The sequence below is a fragment of the Seriola lalandi genome, unplaced genomic scaffold (genome assembly GCF_002814215.2).
Source record: "Seriola lalandi dorsalis isolate HSWRI2012SDOR001 ecotype SW California unplaced genomic scaffold, Sedor1 jcf7180002054660, whole genome shotgun sequence".
Taxonomy (NCBI): domain Eukaryota; kingdom Metazoa; phylum Chordata; class Actinopteri; order Carangiformes; family Carangidae; genus Seriola; species Seriola lalandi.
In genome coordinates this window covers 451,308-472,097 of record NW_019525213.1, presented here as the reverse complement: position 1 = coordinate 472,097, position 20,790 = coordinate 451,308, and the positions used below count along the sequence as shown (strand labels likewise).

Here is a 20,790-nt window from a genome sequence, read left to right as displayed (position 1 = left end):
TTTGACTTTTGGCATCTTTTTCTCATCATTGTAATTCCTTTTTCTTTGACCTTGCTGAGAATATCCAACAGAGGCATTTATATTCTGTTCATGAAAAGAAGCTCTTAACTGTTCTTTGCTGTATCATATCTAATATGCCCTTACATCTACTTATTTCTTCAACTTTAGCAGGTGATACACACAAGCAGAACTGTACACCCCTTTTCCTTCAGCAATACTTTAAGTCTGTAAATGTTGTGCATTGAAATATTGCCTATTTAATTATTAAAATTAATCTATTAAATGTACGTAACAGCTTTGTACGTGTGTGTTGTCAGAACATTCAGAAGTTTAAATCTGGTAGATTATAACATTTGTTAGTCCATGAGTACATAACCACATCGCTTTAATTGAAACAGTTTTGAATCTATTATCATTTTAGACTGTTTATGCTGGTTCATAATTCTGGTTTGTTTGGGGAGATGAACACACTGTTGGTTGTTCATGCTGGGTCAAAGGGGTATTATTATTTTTTCAATAAACCTAGCTGCTATGTTTGACCTTCACACATTAAATTAAATGATGAGTGTAACATTAGCTGCTAATTCTGGCTATCACAAATTAAATACTGATGTGAGATGAAACAATGACAGTCACCTTACCTGCCAGTGTTGGCTACAAAACAAGATAGTAAGGTAAAAATAAAAAAACAAAACGTAATGATTCTAAAGTGAACATAATGAATATTTACTGATTTTGGACAGAAATCTAAATAAGATTAATTTAACAGGTGCTGTTCCTTTGAGTAAATGCATAAAAACATAATACATTAAACAACGTATTGTATTTAACTTTATTTTATGTTTTTCAAATGTTCCATTAAAACCACTCACAGAGCAAAAGTATATAAAAATACACGAAACACAGGGGCATGACGGCAATAACATGAAGTTATTTGTGGCTAAATTAGACTGGTGTTTCAGCCACAGATCTTTTAATCATCATGTCCTATGAATTCATGAAAGAGATCTTCCAAACAAGGAAATTCATTCACTCAACAATTCCTTAAGACCTGGTGTATCCAAATTAGCTGTGTGGGTGTGTGGATCTGTGTGTTTAAATGTTAATGACAATGATAATTGTAACTATAATATTATTACTCCAAACTACTATTTCAAGACTGAGTTTGCCACTTGCTGGCTGGGCGCATGGCCCACTATAATATTTACAGATTACACATCTTCTCACTGATTGTCAAATTATTAACACAAATAATATTGCAATTTACCTCCATAAATTTTCATAAGAAATTAAATATTTTACTGCGGTATGAAAAAAAGGGGGGCGCAATTTGCCGTTCGAGTGATCTTGTAGGTATATTGACTCTCGGTGGCTTCCGTATCAAAACATAAACGTCATTTTGGAGCGAAAGTTTTCGAAAGACTGGCTATAATGCACAGGACATGTGGCAGCGTCCTGGTGAGAATTAAATGACAAATCCATGATATAATTTCTCGACGAAGTTGTTAAAAATAGCGACACACCAAGCTGCTGTAAAAATGGAAGGACTGGAGATGTCCGCGATGATACCGGCTCTTCAGGAGCTAGCTAGGTGAGTAAGCGGCTAAGCTAAGTTAACAACAACTAACAGACTTTCAGCTTTAGGTTGAACAAAGTTTTGTCTTATCTATAAAACACTCGCTGAAATTAATGAAAGATAAATGCTGTACCATGTTTTTTTTTGTTTGTTTGTTTTTTAAATAAATAACGTTACACCATGTTGGTATTTGCAGTGCCAGCGCGGCTGAGTATGAACAGGCGGTGCAGAAACCTCGACAGATCCTCTGTCAGTTCATTGACAGGATACTGACGGATGTGGATGTCGGTAAGTCAGGAGTATCAAGCACATACAAACAGAAACACCTGACAGCACAGTACAGTCTTAAATCACAGCTTATTAAACCTATAAAGGCTGTAGTGTTCAGTTTTTGATGGATGCTGTTAATTAATTTTCCTTGTGATATTATGTTTCATTTATTTGAGACTATATCCAGCTGTGACTTCTGTTCCCCTTTTCAAATTTAGTTTTTAATGTCCTCATGAATCTCGGTGACTGGTGCACTCAAGACTTGACATGTCAGCCAAATACTATTACATTCATTAAATTATTTTTGTTTTAATTGTTGTTTTGTATCATAGCAACTACTTACCAGGGCTGTTTGGCTTGGGCTCTTCCTGAAGTTTCATTTAGGCCTCCATATTTTGCAATAAACCATCAGAAATTCAACAATCAACCAGCCGTATCGGCACCTATCTGGCTTTTCACTTTGTACTTCTGTCTATTGTTTCCAAATCCCTTGTCTAACATTTAAGATCGTGTTCTGTCATTTGAGTGACCTTAGAGAGGCCCTGTGCAGTTGAAGAGGTTAATGAAGTAGTTCCTACCTGTTTTGGCTTATAACACTCACACAAGTGAGGCAGCGTTTGTCGGACTTCTTGCCACAGGTTGCACGTGTCAGACCTTGAGCAGATTAATTAAAGAGAGATTGTGGATTGTGTATTGAAGTTCCTGATCTCCAGATTGTCTGTGTTCTTCCAGTCGCTCTGGGGCTGAGTAAGAAGTCCAGTTCGGAGCCAGCTTGCGTGATGCTCTTGGACTTTGTGCAACACATAGTAAAATCCTCATCTCTGATGTTTGCCAATCCTGCCTGCCAGCCTGCGGAGTATCCAGACACCACACAGAGCTGTACAAGTAGGACATTCTCCTAAAGATTTCTGAGATTTAAAAAAAAAAAAAAAAAAGTCTTGAATCCGTAATAACTGTGGTTATTTCGTGTTTCCCTCTTTGCTTTCCCCTCTAATGTCTCCTCATCCCTCCCCTCCTTTCATTCAGACTTCAGTAAGTGGGTGGCGGTGCGTTTGCTTCGTGTGGCAGCAGCTCCAGACTGTGACATCATCCACAGACGTGTCTATGCTGTGTTGTGCTCTTTACTTCACACCCTGAGAGTCAGGGCGCCGTTCATCTCCAGCCACCTCACTCAGGAACTCATATTTCTGGCCCAGGACCTCAGCAACATCTTGTACGCCCACATTGCCACACTCGCAGGACGAGGACACACTCTGGACACGCAGAACCGGTGGCCTGTGACACTCGAGTGCTTCAGTTTGTCCCGTGGTTGTGTCTCCTCGTACCTCACTCCCTCTCCTCTTGTGCTCTCCTCACCTGCTGCGCTGGAGTCGCTCACCGCCGTGGCGATAGGTGTCGTAACTGACGCCCTGAGGGGAGTGCTTTCCCGTCATGATCTCAGTGTGGCCTGGGAGACGGCTTGCTCCGTCCTCGCCAACGGCAACATCAAGCTGAGGAAGATCTCCATGGTGATGTTGAGGCGACTGGTGGAGCTGGGAGGATTTCCTGTGATGCAAGGCCATGAGTTCTTCACAGCCTACCTTCAGTTGCTGGAAACACACTCCTATACATGCACAGCAAACACATGCTTAGATGAGACACAGCCCTATGAAGGGGAGCTGCTGCACCTGACTCGCTGTGTGTTTCAGTCATCCGGTGCCTCTGACACACACTTTGAGCCCATCTATCTCTCGCAGATGTTTGAGTGTGTTTGTACTCTTGGAGGAGCAGGTGTCAAGTTGGGGACAGAAGTTACTGAATCACTGTGCTTGCTGTTCAGCTTCTTACTATCTGTTGCCCCAGTTTATGAGACTGCTACGATGTTAAGGAGACAGCGCGTCACAGCGGTCTGCAGGACACTAGCACGCACCGTTGGAACAGAAAATCAAGCTAAAGTATGATTTTATTTCTTTGTGTTTTATTTGTAAAATCTCTCTCTTGTTCTTGCGGTATTTGTCACAGCTCTTTATTCTTGCCGTCTTCACACTGACTGTGTTGCATGTGTTTTGCAGTGTGCTGAGGGGTTTCTTCAAGCCGCACTGAAGGCTGAGACTACTACGGTGATGAAGGAAGCAGAAGATGGAGAGACTGCTGCCAAGAAATCCTGCAAATCTGCTGGTTCTGTCAGCAAGACAACAAAAACATCATCAGCGTGAGTTCATTAACCTTCACAACTGTGTTCTGTTACAGAAGTAGTCCAGTGGTCAGGCTTAGTGTTGCAAAAGACACCATAGTGCATTGTATCATATCATGCAATGAAATATGACGGAGTGGGGGGTGTACGGGTCTGTTGCTTAATTTGGAAGTCTAAAATTTTACATTTGCTTTAGTGAAAATGTAAGGAAACATAAAAGGGAGTTTTTTTTTTGATTTGTCACTAGTTTCAAAATATATAATATACCAGATTTCCTGTAAAACTTCCTTAGTGAGTTGGACATGCGTGTTCGGAGCGAGGTGTGGGCTGTGGTGAACAGTCGGCTGGAGGAGCTGCTGGCGCTTTTGAACTCGGACTCTGTCGAACCTGAAACCACACAGACTCTCTCTGCTCTGGAGGGTCTGGCCCTCACCTTCCACCTGGCAGCCCTCTGCTCCTCTCCCACCAGGTAACACACCAACATATACACATGCTGCCACTCGAGTGCTGTTTCTCTATCTTTTGTCTTTTCCTTTCTCACGCGGAAATGCCAACTTTCTGTTATTTTATTAATCACCCGACTATAAGAATGACTTATTTTGCTGGCATGCAGCAGTTTTGTGACACGCCTTTCACAGAGCTTTGTTACATATTCTGATAATGTCACTCTTTCTTTCTCTGTCTCTTTGGCAACAGTGTTTCTCCTCCCCTCTGGGTGCCTTCAGAGACTCTGGGCAGGGCTCTGAAGAGCTGTCAGTCAGTGTTAGAAGGAGGCTCTCAACCTGTCTCAAACCAGAACTACTTTCAGTCTGCTCTCCAGACGACTGTCGGGGTCCTTGACTCTATCTTGTACCTGACAAGTAAGGATAGACACACATGCAAAACACACATTAAATTTGCAGCTGTGGTGGATTTTTATGTCATAATAAAAGCATATTGTCACTATTATTTTGCATTACTTATTTTAAAAACAAAAAAATTAATTCATTTTCTCCACCACCCCCCCATCCCCCTCCTATGTATGTGTGACTATAGTGAGCAGCCAGAGTGAGGACGGGCTCCAGCGGCATGTGTGTGCTCTGTTATCTCTTCCCTGGGTATGTGAGAACAAGTCTGTCTCAGCCTATAAGAGTTCAGGATTCCCCTCCTGGCTTTCTACCTTGGCTCAGAGACTAAACTTCTGTTACTGTGAGTATCTCTGCTGCATCGCAACTCACAAGTAAAATTTTAAATGAATTTGTTGTCGCCTGTAGTGGCTGTCTGCGTCGGTTTTGTGAAATCAGGATGTAAATATTTTTAGTTTTGGCTCAAATCAGTTGAACAATCACTCAAGGAATCATAATTTTAGACAACGTCACCAGATCATGATATCATTGTGATAACTTGACGTTGAACTTGCGTGTCTTTCCAGCACCTGAGGTCCAGGTCGACTGTGTGTCGCTGCTGGCCATCCTGCGTCGTGGTGTGTGTGAGACGTGGCGCGTGTGTGTGTTTTCTAAGGCGCTACAGAGTCCAGATGAGGTGGTGAGAGCGGCGGCAGTCAGGGCCTTCCCTGTTCTTCTTCACCACCTGGGAAACACACATCACAGCCTCATCAGCAGTACTCTGCTGTACGTAAACTCCCGCACTTTGCTGTCATTGTTGGATTTATTTTGCAGTGTGACTTATTACACTGTGTAAACTGGACATTTACAGTTCCACGCTGGAGGACAGTTCGGAGCAGGTAAAGAAGGAGCTTGCCAGGTCCATCGGTCAGCTGAGCTGTATCCAATCAGGGGTCTCCCTGCTCAGTGACGCTCAAGCAGAGTCCCCCTGTCTTCCCAGAATCCTCAGCCTCCGCCTCAGCCTTGCAACAGAGCATGCTGGAAATGCTCTTCCATCCCTCAGGGCAACTTTTGTCAGACCTTTTCTGCCATTGCTCAGACAGCAAGCTCCTAGCAGTGTCAAACAAGGTATTTCAGGTTTTCCCATTTTATGTTTTCTTCCATAATGAGCTGATATAATATCCAGTCAGCAGAAAAGTACGTGTACTTCAGTATACTGGACAGTTCATTGCTGCAAATTTCTTTATTGTTAAATTATTGTTTTCTAAGAAAGCAATTATCTGTTTTATGTATTTCACTGTTCCAGCTTTCTTAGAAGCTCTGCCTCACCTCTGCCAACATGTGAATCTGATTGGTGGCGACAGCGAATCCAGGGCAGTTCTCTGTGCTCTGCTTGGCCTAATGGAGGACTCAGATCCAGTGGTCAGAATCTGTTTCGGCCAATCAGTTCGTTTCCTGCTAACGGAGACCAACAAAAACTCAGAGCAGGGCTCCCTGAGTGATGTGAGTAATAATAGTGGTAAGATTTTCACTATAAATATATTATAACGATTATTTTTGGTAGGTATGCATCCTTGACTTTGACTTATGACTAGAATAAATACTTTTTTCTTTTTTTTTTGAGAATAACAGTGAGATCGATTGTGTGTGTTTCTTCTCACTATCCCAGCTCCTGGTTGCACGACTTAAGGAGGCATTCAACAACGCTAAACTCAACAGAGATGACGACCTGCGCAACACTCTCATCCTGACCACCGGAGAGATTGGCAGGTATCTAATATTTTACTGTGACTGTCACTCTAGTTAGGTGATATTTGTTACTCTTCCTAAAGTACCACCGTTTTGAAAAGTGCTTTGTAGATGACTGTTGTGGTGAAACTTTCATTTATTTTTCCCCTCTCCTCTTCTGTCAGGGCATCTCAGGGAAGTTTGGTGTCGTTCTCTCTGCTGCGTCTGCTCCACTGTCTGCTGTCCAAGTCATCCTCTGTGTCTGTCGCAGCTTACACTCAGATCAGAGCTCTGGCCACCGCCAAAGGCCTTAAACTGCAAACCCTCTTCAGTCAGTACAAGAACCCTATTTGCCAGGTATAAAATCTGATTAAATCCAGGGCAGAATTTGCTGTTGGAAAGTCAGTGTTTTTGTTGTGACTGTTCAATAAAGGTGAAAATGCAAAAAAAAAAAACTGTAACAGACATTGTGCCATTAATTGTCTCTTTCTTTTTCTTTTTTTGTAGTTCCTCGTGGAGTCGCTGCACTCGCGTCATGCCTCAGCCCTGCGGAGCACACCTGACCAGGGCAGCGAGTCAGCCAATCAGAGAGAGCTGGCCCTGGACATCCTGGCTCAGATCGCACACGCTTTTGACTTCCCCGACCTCCACCGCTTCCTCACTGTATGTACAGTCACGAATGCAACCATTCTCATCTGATTCTGAATGTTCTCCTGAGCATGTCTGCTTTTATGCTTGCTTTTATATGTAGAGGACCCTCCAGGTGCTGCTGCCCTACCTGGCAGCAAAGGCGAGCTCTACAGGCTCCTCCCTCATCCGTACATTGGCCAATGAGCTTAAAGCAAACAGGAGAGAGATCCTGATCAACAACTTCAAATACATCTTCAGCCATCTGGTCTGTTCATGCACCAAGGAGGAGCTGGAGAGGGCCTTCCACTACCTACAGGTATTAATAATATAACCCTACCTAGCTGTAATCTGTAATTATTTACACAGTAAAGACAACAGACTAATTAGTCTTGCATTGTGAGTCTTGCAATTTTTCACCTTGTGGCTGTAGTGTTTAATAATGAATTTAGACGTTACTGTCATTGTCACAGAACAGAGTATAAACATTTCATAACACCAGCATCTCCAAGCACTGTGCTTTACCACAAGCCAAAATAAAGATCCAAGGGTGTTAATCACATATAGTAACACTTTGGTGGTGTTAGCCCCAGCTGTGTTGCAAGGCTTTCTCTGACAGGGTGAATAAATAAAGCAGTGGTCCCCATAGTAAATAATTCAATTACCAGACTGATTTATGTTTGCTTTCCTAATGTTCCTCCAGAGTGAGACAGAGATTGAACTGGGCTCTCTGTTAAGGCAAGACTTCCAGGGTCTCCACAACGAGCTGCTGCTGCGCCTTGGAGAGCACTACCAGCAGGTCGGCGCACACACACACACACACACACACACACACACACACACACACACACACACACACACACACACACACAGGTTCCCCTACAAATGAATCCTTTTTCAGTATATATTGTTGTTGCACACAGAGTGCAACCAGTGTGCTTTAAAACTAGTTATTGTTCACATATATTTTTTACACTTCTATGTACTGCAGGTATTCAATGGTCTGGCAATCCTGGCCTCCTTTGCATCCAATGATGACCCATACCGGGGTCCCCGGGACATCACTACACCAGAACGCATGGTAGGTGTCAAATACGGTGTGACAGCCTTATGTTGTGCTTTGGCTTAACAGATAGGTTGGCATTTTTTATTTATCTATTATTATATATTTATATAAACTTCATATTAATATTATATTTATATAATTTGATAAACAAAAAATCATATCTGGACTAATTTAAACATGCACATGGTGTATTTATATAAATCTGTAGATAAATTGATAAAGAAACCAGTTGTTGGTTGTAGTCACATGCAAGCAACTGAGAACAGTTATTTTTTATGTTTTTCTTTTTTTTTTACAAACTTAATTATCAATAAATCAACATTCTCCATTTTTTAACATATATCTGTAATTTTTCTCACTTTCCTTTGCTTTGGTCATTGTGTGGCAGGCAGATTACCTTCAGCCGAAGCTGCTGGGAATTCTCGCCTTTTTCAACATGCAGCTGCTCAGCTCCAGTGCAGGAGAGAAGGACCGCAAAAAGCTGGTGAGAGATTCACCACTCAGAACTAATTTAATAACTGCAGATTTGACAATGTATCACAATAGTGATTAAGTTCAATGAGGCATGGGTAGAGGTCAATATTGTTTAGTTAACAGCGAGAATAACCCAAATCTTTTTCACATCAGGGGTTTTCTATCTGAGTGGGCAGATGTTGTTTCTCCGCTATAACTCTGCTTGGTTCGCACAGTTCAAAAACAGTCCTCGCCTTTCCTCTCTTTTCTGTACAGGCCTTGACAAGTGTGATGGCTCTAATGCGGCTCATGGGCTCCAAACACATCAGCTCTGTCAGAGTGAAGATGATGACAACGCTGCGCACCAGCCTGCGATACAGAGAGGACTTCCCTCTGCTCTGCTGCCAGTCAGTACACATACACAATTTGAAGTCACAATGAAAGTGTACATAAGTAGCATTTGGCTTCTGTAGTTGTCAAAAGTGACACATTAACTTTTTTCAAAATTATTTAAAAACCATCCCTCCAGATCCTTACCAACCTGACCACGTCTACATATAATTGTTCTTTCTCTTCTTTATTACACCAAAGGTTTAAACAAATCATTTATCTTTGTGTCATCCCTGTGTGGACAGGACGTGGGATTGTTTTGTGAGGAGTGTGGAGCCTGCACACCTGGGTCCTCTACTGAGTCATGTTATCGTTGCTCTCCTTCCCCTGATCCCTCTGCAGCCCAAAGAAACTGCTGCTATTATCCGCTTCCTCATACTGGACAAAAGGTAACACGACCATGTTTTCCTACTTTCTTGAAACATGGTTGATCACCATTTAATCAGTATACGAAACACACGCACATCTTTGAGGTGCGTCCAAAAATTAGACAGTGAGTTGTGCTTCGCAACACTGCAGACTATTCCCTTAAAATGTTTATAACATCAAAATAATTGAGTTAATCCAAAAATGTGCAAAGGCTTTCATGTCATCTCACTACACACTGTAGATGTAGCAGATTCCTTGCTTTTACCTGACAGCAGTGATTTAATGCAGTCGATCTATCACAGGGAAGAAGTCAACGACTACCTCCATGAGATTTACTTTCTACCGGATCACCCTGAGTTAAAGGACATCCACACTGTTCTGCAGGATTACAAGAAGGTCAGTGTGGGCAGAAAGAGTACAATGAAGGATGGTAGATGGCAGAAAACGTTGGTGTTAAAGTTGAAAATATACAACAAATAGTGATATGCCATGTCTGATTCCGCCCCAGCTCACAGCCAGCAGCAGTGACCTGGCCGCAGCACTGCAGCTCTCTATGAGAGCCGTTCAGCATGAAAATGTTGACGTCAGGATTCATGCACTCACCAGCCTCAGGGATATGATGCACAGCAACCAGGTACACAAACTCACAGACACACATTGTTAGACGAGGTAACAGCTCATCCCGTTGTCTTCGGTGCCTCCCCCTCCTGGTCCTGCAAATCTGAAATGAACTAAAATGTTCTTTACTTAACAATAAATGTATTTCTGTGTGTGTCGTGGACTGCAGGAGTGGCTGCTGCGGCAGGTTTGTGCAAGTGAGGCTGTGGAGCCAGTCATCTCAAACTTGGTGTCGGTGCTGCTAAATGGCTGCCAGGACTCGTCCCCAGAGGCCAGGCTCCTCTGTGGGGAGTGTCTGGGGGAGCTGGGGGCCGTGGACCCGGGACGTCTGGACTTGTCACACACACACACCCATGGTGACCGCAACACATTTGTGGTAAGCTTGGCTACACCAACACTGTGTAGGAACAAAGTGCAGCTAATAGCACAATGTGCATATGATACAATACACATTCACTGTCACTGGAATATAGATGGATTTTGGTGAATTTTGCAATATTTCGTACGTAACCAGAGCCAAACAAATCCATGAATGTGTTTTATGTCTCTGGTTTACGCTTCAGTTTTGTTTAGTCAATTAACTCAGCTGCTGGATGTCTGTGGGATCGAGACGCAGCTCCTCTCAACAAGCAAAAATCTCAATCCTGTGTTAATCAAGTACAAAGTATAAAACCCTCAAAACTGGAGCTTTAATATGTTCATTTTGAGCATAGCTGCCATTTCATCTCATACACATACTGATGTGAGCTGAGCTAAGGTGAGCTCACTCTTCATTATGCCTTAAATATACAAACGAGAGAGATTATTTGAAGGTCTATAGGGAACCAAAGGATAATGTTCATTTTCCTCCATTACAGAGTGGGGTTGATGATCCCAACTTTGCCCACGACCTGCTGAACGAACTCACCAGAACCTTCCTGGCTTATGCTGATAATGTGAGAGCACAGGACTCAGCTGCGTATGCAATTCAGGTACACAGACACACACTCACTTAACAAAACCATCATCTTTAAATTGTGTGTGTGCCTTTACGTATCTTTTTTTTGGGGGGACTTCTGTCTTTTGTCTGTTATCTGTGTTCATGTTGATGCTTTCATGGGCACTTTAGGAGCTGCTGTCCATCTTTGAGTGTCGTGAGGGACGGACCGACTCTCCGGGTCGGCGTCTGTGGAGGAGATTCCCAGAGCAGATCCAGGAAATACTGGAACCTCACCTCAACAGCAGGTATTCAAGTTTAGACACGCGCACATTCACAGAACATACTCACGGACCCTTTCTCTTCAAGTAATTCAAATCCCTCATGTGAAACATATTTTTCTTCTTCATCCTTTATCTCCTCTCTTCTCTCCTCCCTCCTTCCTCCTCTCTTACCTTTTTTTCTTCTTCTTTTACTCTCGATCCTACTTTAATTACAATGCATTCATTATTACGTCCTCTTCTTTACTTGCTGCTTCCTTACTCCCCCTCTTCCCCTTTTTCCTCTCTCACTGCAGATATAAGAGCAGCCAGAAGGAGGTGAACTGGTCTAAACTGAAGAAACCAGTGTACTTGAGTAACAGAGGCAGCAGGTTCTCTGATTGGTCAGCCACCTGGGCCGGCTACCTCATCAGCAAGGTTAGCTGAGCTCTCTTTGAATTTAGCAGAACTTTCATCTCTACAGTGACACTGACTCGTGCTTGAAGTCAGACGTTTTAGGAGTTGGTTTTTGTTGGGTTTTCTTTCCAGGTGAGACATGAGCTGGCCAGTAAGGTGTTCACCTGCTGCAGTTTCATCATCAAACACGACTACAAGGTCACTATCTACCTGCTGCCTCATATTCTGCTGTACATGCTGCTGGGCTGCACACCTGCAGAGCAACAGGAGGTGAGGACACGTCTGTACGCTCACACACGTGCACAAGAAGATAAGATAAGAAGAAGTTGAAGTAACAACACTCCTCCCTCCAGGTAACGGAGGAGATGCTGGCCGTACTGAAAGATGGTGATGGGCGAGGAGGGATGCGCGTCCAGGAGACAGCCTCCAGCCTATCGCAGCTCAGCATTCAGACTGTGTTCAGCATGTTGTCTCACCTCACACAGTGGAGCCGCCACATCCTCTACTCCAAACCAAACAAACACAACGGTAAGAGACACGATCACCCAGCACACTAATCTTAAGTCTCTGAGGTTTTCTCTGCTGCGTTGAAACACATTCGGTGTAAATGATCATTCATTTACTGAAACCCCTTGTGTTTGTAGATCTGTATTTGCATGATTGATTTTGACAGAAACTTGACAACAGAACAGTTATTTACATGAAAATTGATTAGTTACTTTGTAAGCTGTAATTAGTTCAATACCTACACATCAGTTTTGATGAACCGTATGTAAGTGAATTTCCCGTTGTTCTTCACTAACCTCCATCTTTTAATAATGCTTTAATGCAAAACTAAAATGTGTCATCCCAGAGAGTGGGGATTATCAGCGAGTGGTGGCCTTCCTGAAGGGTATTCCACAGGACGTTCTGGCCAAGGCTTCTCTACGATCCAAAGCATACACTCGCGCCCTCATGCACTTTGAAGCTTACATACTAGAAAATAAAGAGAACATCCAGGACCATCTCACCTTCCTGCAGGTCAGTGACAGTGTAGAGAACTGAAAATGTCACTTTTATAAATCCTTGCTGATACATTTTGATAGTTTACAACATGAGTCATCTGAATGTATGACGTGTGTTTTACTATTGGCTGCTGCAGACACTGTATGCTGCAATGCATGAGCCTGATGGAGTGAGAGGGGTGAATGCCCTGAGGAGGGAGGAGCCGTCGCTACGGGAACAGATACTGGAGCATGAGAGCATTGGACTGCTCCGAGACGCCACCGCCTGCTATGACCGTGCTATACAACTGGAGTCAGACCAGGTACACACACACACACACACAGATCACCATTTTTGTCTGTTTTTGTATTATTGTTTATATTAAGCAATACATCTTTCTTGAATTCTCTCCCTATTTGATCATTTTCATGTCCCTTTGTTTATAGATTGGTCACTATCACGGGGTCATGACCTCTATGCTCGGCCTGGGACAGCTCTCCACTGTCATCACTCAGGTTAATGGAGTACTGGCGAACAAGTGAGAGAAACACACAGACACATCAATGTTTGTCAATCATGGCCCAGATTCCTCACTAGCAGTAATGTTTAAGGAAAGTTAAACCCACTTTAAATCAATTGTTCATCATGATGTTCATGTTAAACTCTACTGATGGTTTCTTAACTAACTACTTAACTACTTAACTACTTAAATAATATATAGATTAATTAATTAATTAGTAATTAAGAACGTTGTGTGCACATTTAGGCACCAGTGGAAGTCGGAGCTTAACACTTACAGAGTGGAGGCAGCCTGGAAGCTCGGAAAATGGGACCTGCTGGAGGATTACTTAAGTTCGGGTAAGCGGAAAAAGCAATGTGAAGATGTCGCTTTAGCTTTGGTAGCTTGTGATGAGCATTTCTAATTATTATTGTTGACATTTTCTACTCAAAACAAGAAAACTCCAGCCCTGTAATTACACTACCATTGTGTCTCCAGACCGTCAGTCCAGCACCTGGGGTGTGCGGCTCGGCCAGCTGCTGTTGTCAGCTAAGAAGCAGGATGCTGAGACTTTCTATGAGAAGCTGAAGCTCGTGAGGAAGGAACAGGTGGTCCCTCTGTCTGCAGCCAGCTACGAGTGCGGAACCTACCAGAGGGGATACGAGTATATTGTCAGGTCTGTGCGAGTCGGTGTATTTCTAGAATCAATTATATTTTGTCTTTCGTCTTGTTGTAGTTAATTCTGTGTCTTGTGTGTTTAGGCTCCACATGCTAAGCGAGTTGGAGCACACTTTCACTGTGCTGCAGAAACGGAGGGAACACTCTGCCCGCAGTCTCAGCCAGCTGCCTCCCCATTGGTCAGATCGACTGGAGATGACCCAGAACTCCTTCAGGGCAAAGGAGCCCGTCCTGGCTCTCCGTCGTGCCCTGTTCAGTCTGGGATCACAGTAAGGACGAAGCAGCATCTGCAGGCACACAGATACACATTATCACTTAAATCACATTGTCACATCATCTCTTAAAGAATGTCCAGCTCTCCCTTTTTTTTTTCTTGATGTAGCCTAAGGGATCTTGTCTTGAGCTTGTCAGTATTTATTTCTTGGATATATATTACCCTTTTTTATTTTTAGATAACTTATGTGCACACCTAGCAAGAAGTCAGAGAAAAAAAACAATCATCTACCCTATGTGCATCATATCAGGCTCCTCTTCTCCGTGTCTTTTTTCTTTCTTTACTACTGAATAAACGCTGTCAAAGCTCCTACATCTGAACAAAATCAGTGTCAATTAACCAAGTCCAGACCACATGGCAGATCCGTCCTTGTGTTTGCTCTGCAGGTCTGTGTGTCAGGAGCTGGTAGGGGAGTGCTGGCTACAAAGTGCCCGAGTGGCCAGAAAGGCAGGACACCACCAGACTGCTTTCAACGCTCTACTTAACGCAGAGAACACACATCTGGCCGAGCTGGTTACAGAGAAGGCCAAGTGGCTTTGGTCCAAGGTACAATCAGTCTACAATGAATATAGAGTAGGGACCAGATTTTCATGCATAAAATACAGTATATTCACTTTAAGTTTGTTGTTTTGTCTACTATGATTAGTAGTACTTTATTATATAAATTATAGTAATACAACTTATACCTAACACATTTTGCATCTATCTTAACTGTTTTTTAAGGCTGATCCTTCTGTGCACCTGCATTTGTATTAACATGCATATTAGTGTCAACAAATTTAGATGTTCTGTAAGTCAAATAAGTTTTTTACATGTACTGTACACAGACACAAACACAGAAAAAAACACTAATATACTGGTCTCTCATCAGGGCGATGTACACCAGGCCCTGATCGTCCTGCAGAAGGGTGTTGCCCAGTGTTTTCCCGATGATCAGCCCCTCACAGACCCCCGCAGCCTGCAGACCAAAGGCAAGGCCATGCTGCTGGTGGGACGCTTCATGGAGGAGACCGCCAACTTTGAGTCCAACGCCATCATGAAAGCTTACAAAGTAATCGCCACGGGTTTTGTCGAAGGCACGAACCACAGGAATAGCAGGAAGTGAAAGGCTTTAGAAGTGATCAGTGAATTTGTAAATGCTGCCATCACATTAACAAGCTGGACAGCTGAGCTGAGTTTGGAATTTATTTAGACAGTCCAGAAAGAAACAGCAATAATGCAAATATTACAGGCCATAACTCATGTTCATCTTCAGACTACAAAGCAGTGATGTTGCAGCTGCTCGTCACAGATGCCCAAGAAGTTACTGTGTTTAAAGTGTGTGTGTTGTGTTTTTATTTTTAGGATGTGACACACCTTCTGCCGGAGTGGGAGGATGGAAACTTCTACCTGGCCAAATACTACGACAAAGTGATGCCAATGGTGACTGATAACAAGCTGGAGAAACAGGGGAACCTCATTCGATACATTGTCACATACTTTGGAAAGTAAGAACAGATTTATTGTTTATTTATTGTGATCAAAGCTGAGCAAATGCTGTTGCAACTGTACTCCACCTTAGACTCGTTAGTTTCTTCATCAGTCATTTTATTTCCCTTCCAGAGCTTTGCAGTATGGAAACCAGTACATCTACCAGGCCATGCCTCGCATGTTGTCTCTCTGGCTGGATTTTGGAGCCAAAGTGTGTGAATGTGAGAAAGGTGGGTGGCTAAATATTACCTAAGTGTAAAATGAAGATTGACACAAGGCATATTCACTTTTAGCTTTTCATCGACTGCTAACAATGAAATTCTGCCAACTTATTCCTCCACCTCAGCTGGGCGAGTAGACAGGCAGATGCGACAGGAACTGGCTAAAATCAACGTGGCAGTGAGCGAAAACTGCGCCAACTTGGCGCCATACCAGTTCCTGACTGCTTTCTCCCAGCTCATTTCCAGGGTGTGTCACTCCAGTGACGAGGTCTTCAATGTCCTCATGACCATCGTGGCCAAAGTCTTCCTGGCGTACCCCCAGCAGGCCATGTGGCTAATGACTGCTGTCTCCAAGGTGCGTTATGATAATGATCAGAGTCTTATGTACTGCACTTTTGAAGTTGAATGCCTACATATTTCCCCATCTACTAATTACATGAACTAACTTAATTCTTGTGTATGTGCCTGCGCCTCTTTCCTTTTTTAACTTTAAATGTCATCCAACAGATGTTCCTTTTATTAACATTATAAGCCCAGTATTATATTTTGTGTCATCATTAAAAGGCCACACATTTCAGTACCTGCATAAACTTACTAAACAACCAAATTGCTTTTCTGAAAATTATTATGTGGATTTATTTTCTTTCAGTCTTCCTACCCCACGCGAATGAACCGCTGTAATCAGATTCTGAAAAAGGCCATCAGTCTCAAACAATCTCTGGAGAAATTCATCGGAGACGCCAACAGACTGACAGACAAGTTGTTGGAGCTCTGCAACAAGCCGGTACACACATACAAACACTGACACAGATATATTTTGCATGAAATTAAAATTAAATCACAACTACAAACTCTTGTTATTTTACCCTTATGAAGGTTATCTTAATTTTTTGGTTTTGCATTGTTCGTACTCAATTTTAAAGTGACAACATAGGATTGGATCAAATAAAAAACAGTATATAAAGGTATCACCAGATGTTTGTGAATGTGTCCTTCAGGTGGATGGCAACAGCACCGCCCTCAGCATGAGCGTTCACTTCAAGCAGCTGAAACGTCTGGTGGAGGAGCCCACCTTCAGCCAGATTCTGATCCCCCTGCAGTCAGTGCTCATCCCCACACTTCCCTCGACAGGTGGGACAAACACACAGCACGACGCCTTCCCCGGACACTGGGCCTACCTGGATGGCTTCGAAGATGCTGTAAGAGAGCGAGAGGGCATGAGGCCGTTGATTATTCTCACAATGTTACAGACATTTTTCAGTAAATTTGATTTTTATAATCACAAAATCATCTGTACATGGTATGTGCCTTATAACCATGGTCTGCGGACTGTATGTGCAGGTGGAGATCTTGGCCTCCCTACAAAAGCCCAAGAAGATCAGTCTGAAGGGTTCAGACGGGCGGAGCTACACCATGATGTGTAAACCTAAAGACGACCTCAGGAAGGACTGCCGACTCATGGAGTTCAACTGCCTCATCAATAAGGTGTGTGTGATGTTTGACTCTTAAGTGATATAATGTACACAGAGTTATCAATTTATTTATAACTTATATCTTTACAATATTTTCACTTATACAGGATTGCATTACTGGTATACAGTCCAGTACAACACCACCAATTATTATAGCTTTATATTTTATAGTTACTTTTTTAAACAAAATTAAGTAAACAACAACAAAAAACTGTATATTTATAGTATTCATGTTAAAAAGAGATACATCTTTTTCATTGTTTATTCAGTTATATTTATTAATATATCAATGTATGCATAAGTACATACAGACATATATTTACATTCATACAAATTCATATTTAAAAGGAATGCACATTGTGCCTGTACAACAATAGCAAAAAGAAATATACACACAAATACAATAAATTAATCACATCTTCTGACAATTAAAAGAGAATGAAAGCTTCCCTGCTGATTTCTACATAATCATTCTAATTTTCCATCAATAAACTTCCCCTTTCTTCTACAGAGGCCCTCAGTGTTTTAAATTTGACCAGTTTTATTTCTTCACAGGTTGGACCTGCGTTGTATTTTTCCAGCTTATTGGGATTTTTTTTTTTTTCTTTGCTTTGTAGAATTGAACACTTCAACATTAATATAGAGATTAGATTTACTACAGTTCTGTTGTATGGATGCCATCAGATTGTACCTAATAAACTCATATCTGTGAGTCTACAGGATTTGTGTTACTACGCTGTCAAGAGACAGGATTTATGTTTACATGGTTTCTGTGTGTGTTTGTTTATGTGTAGTGCCTACGTAAAGATGCTGAGTCAAGGCGGAGGGAGCTACATATCCGTACCTACGCTGTGATTCCCCTCAATGAGGAGTGTGGCATCATCGAATGGGTCAACAACACCGCTGGACTTCGACACATCCTCACCAAACTTTACAAGGAGAGAGGTATCTACTTGTCGGGGAAAGAGCTCAGGAAACTTATTCTACCAAAGACGGCTCCCTTTGAGGAGAAGCTACGAATCCACAAGGAAGTGCTATGTGCTCGACACCCCCCTGTATTCCACGAGTGGTTTCTCCGGACCTTCCCTGACCCCACGTCATGGTACAACGCACCCCACAACTCAATTAAACTTAGAAGGGATGCTTTTTTACAAGCCATGTGAATAATGTTTTTTCTGTATCTGTGTATGTTCGCACTAATTAAATAAGCAGTTATCGTTATGAATTTAAAAATATTTTTGGATGGTTATAAATGGGAAAATTACATGTAAGGCCACTCATTGTGTTTGTTTTGCAGGTACAGCAGTCGCTCTGCGTACTGCCGCTCGACCGCTGTAATGTCAATGGTGGGTTATATCCTGGGTTTGGGAGATCGCCATGGAGAAAATATCCTCTTTGACTCTTTCACAGGGGAATGCGTTCACGTCGACTTCAACTGCCTCTTTAACAAGGTTCGTCTTTGTCCCAAATTGTCTTAAAATATTTTGTAGTGATTTATATTATACATTTTTTTGAATAATTAATTAAAAAATAAAATAAATTATTTTATATGTTGTTGTCATGTATTACTATTTCTGTTATTTCCTTTTTCACTGTTTCTCTCATGCTCCTTCTCTATATCTCCACTAGGGGGAGACATTTGATGTGCCTGAGGTTGTTCCCTTCCGCCTGACCCAAAACATGGTCCACGCTATGGGACCCATGGGCACCGAAGGTCTCTTCAGACAGGCCTGTGAGGTCACTCTGAGACTAATGAAGGACCAGAGAGAGCCGCTCATGAGGTACACAAACATAAATGCTTTATCATTATCAAATAATCCTGTTTCATAATCTAAGTATACACATATAATGGGGTGCAAAAGTAAAAGACTCTTCTTGAAAAAACACTAAGTAGAATAAATTTCCTAAGCATCAATTAACAAACTAAATTTAAGTTTAAGACCATATTGAATTTATTGGATTTCTTATGTAATTAATACATGATTATACTGTGTATGTGTTTTTTCTGTCACAAATCTACACAGTAACTCTCAATTAGGTTTCTAAATTCAACATTTCTGTTTTTAATTTTCCCTCTAAGTGTGCTCAAGACCTTCCTTCATGACCCGCTGGTGGAGTGGAGCAAACAAGGCAAAGGATTTTCCAAAGCTCAGGCCAATGAGACAGGAGAGATAGTTAATGAAAAGGTGTGAGCATACTTTGGAAATTTGCCTCTGAGAATGTTTATATGCATTTACAGCAGCATGCGAGTCTAATGTATTCCAAAAATGTCACATTTTTCATATTGGTATTACTGTATTGTCTTACCTTTTTCTCTCCTTCTCTACCAGGCTAAAACACACGTGTGTGACATCGAGCAGCGTCTGCTGGGAGTGATAAAGAGCAGGAATAAAGTGCTGGGTCTACCTCTGTCTATAGAGGGACATGTCCACTACCTCATACAGGAAGCTACAGACGACAAACTGCTCTGTCAGATGTATCTGGGCTGGGGGCCCTACCTATGAAACGCACACCTACATTTACAAAACGAGAGGAAAGCACTTTGAAGGCAGTTCGGGAGAATTAAGGCTGCTTTCCTGTGATAAAATGCCTACACAAGACAACCTTAAGTGCTATTATGTGGCTCACAGCAAGTATAATAGTATAAAGAAAATATCTGCACATGCATTTTGCAATAAGAACAAAAGCTCTTTACAATGCCATTTGTTTGTTCTGCTCTTTCTGTTATTCTTGAAAGTTTCCTGTTTTCTGGAAACAAAGGATATGTGTTAAATTGCTGTACATTACCTAGTAATAAAGGATATGTTTTTTCTAATTTTATTTTAAAGGTAAATGTGTCTTTCAGAAGAGTGTTTTCTAATCTCTTAACCCTCCTTAGATTCACTGTAGCAGTCACACTGCCGGATGATTGCTTTAATCCCCTCTGTGTCTCTCTCTTTCTCTCCTGCACACACCCAGTAGTCCAATCAGCTCACCTTTTTCACACAAGCACCAATTAGAGCTAAGTGCTTCCTCATGAGAGGCGTAAGCGGCTGAAGACAACTCGGTGAGGATACCAGTATGGAGTAAGGGAAGTGGAAATTCTTCAAGTGAGCAATGTTTTTGATGTTCAGTCATGGGTTCAGACACTCAAACGGTCTCTGTTTTTTTGATAATTACTTTTCTCCTTTTTGTCAATGCTTGGCTGCTGTTGCAACTTGCTTTTGGATAGAAGCCATTCGTACTTGTTTCAAATTAAGAGGAGCATTCCAAACAAACACTTATTGGAAACTTGTCTTTTCTGATGATGTCAGTGGGTGACCCCCTTGTCTTTACACTCTGCAGCAAGATTATCTAGGAACTTTTCTATGGGAAACAACTGACCTGTGAACTATACAATGCTCTGATTATTGATAAAATGTCTGCTTTATTGGCTGACAAAGTAAATGCAGTAAACTTTTGCCAGAACTGTTATTTGTATAAATTGTACTGAATGTGTAGTTGTACTTTGCAGCTAAATTGCGTT

At 42.1% G+C, this 20,790-nt stretch overlaps 1 protein-coding gene across 1 annotated transcript; it reads left to right on the top strand.

The window, feature by feature from the left end:
- Positions 1–1,406: 1,406 nt before the first annotated feature.
- On the top strand, positions 1,407–20,725 carry atr (ATR checkpoint kinase). The gene is made up of 47 exons (XM_023420978.2): positions 1,407–1,591; positions 1,773–1,864; positions 2,579–2,731; positions 2,873–3,780; positions 3,898–4,037; positions 4,312–4,488; positions 4,716–4,879; positions 5,055–5,207; positions 5,431–5,629; positions 5,715–5,971; positions 6,150–6,346; positions 6,513–6,613; positions 6,757–6,928; positions 7,079–7,234; positions 7,323–7,517; positions 7,902–7,997; positions 8,190–8,279; positions 8,653–8,748; positions 8,994–9,124; positions 9,353–9,496; positions 9,779–9,872; positions 9,985–10,110; positions 10,264–10,470; positions 10,952–11,065; positions 11,203–11,318; positions 11,588–11,708; positions 11,820–11,957; positions 12,041–12,215; positions 12,541–12,707; positions 12,829–12,993; positions 13,118–13,209; positions 13,438–13,529; positions 13,669–13,846; positions 13,932–14,117; positions 14,509–14,668; positions 14,994–15,173; positions 15,467–15,609; positions 15,725–15,822; positions 15,939–16,168; positions 16,463–16,597; positions 16,812–17,012; positions 17,155–17,298; positions 18,080–18,387; positions 18,583–18,736; positions 18,915–19,066; positions 19,366–19,471; positions 19,616–20,725. Exons 1-47 carry the CDS (start codon positions 1,539–1,541, stop codon positions 19,787–19,789), a joined length of 7,830 nt encoding a protein of 2,609 aa, XP_023276746.1. The 5' UTR covers positions 1,407–1,538; the 3' UTR covers positions 19,790–20,725.
- The last annotated feature ends 65 nt before the right edge of the window (positions 20,726–20,790 follow it).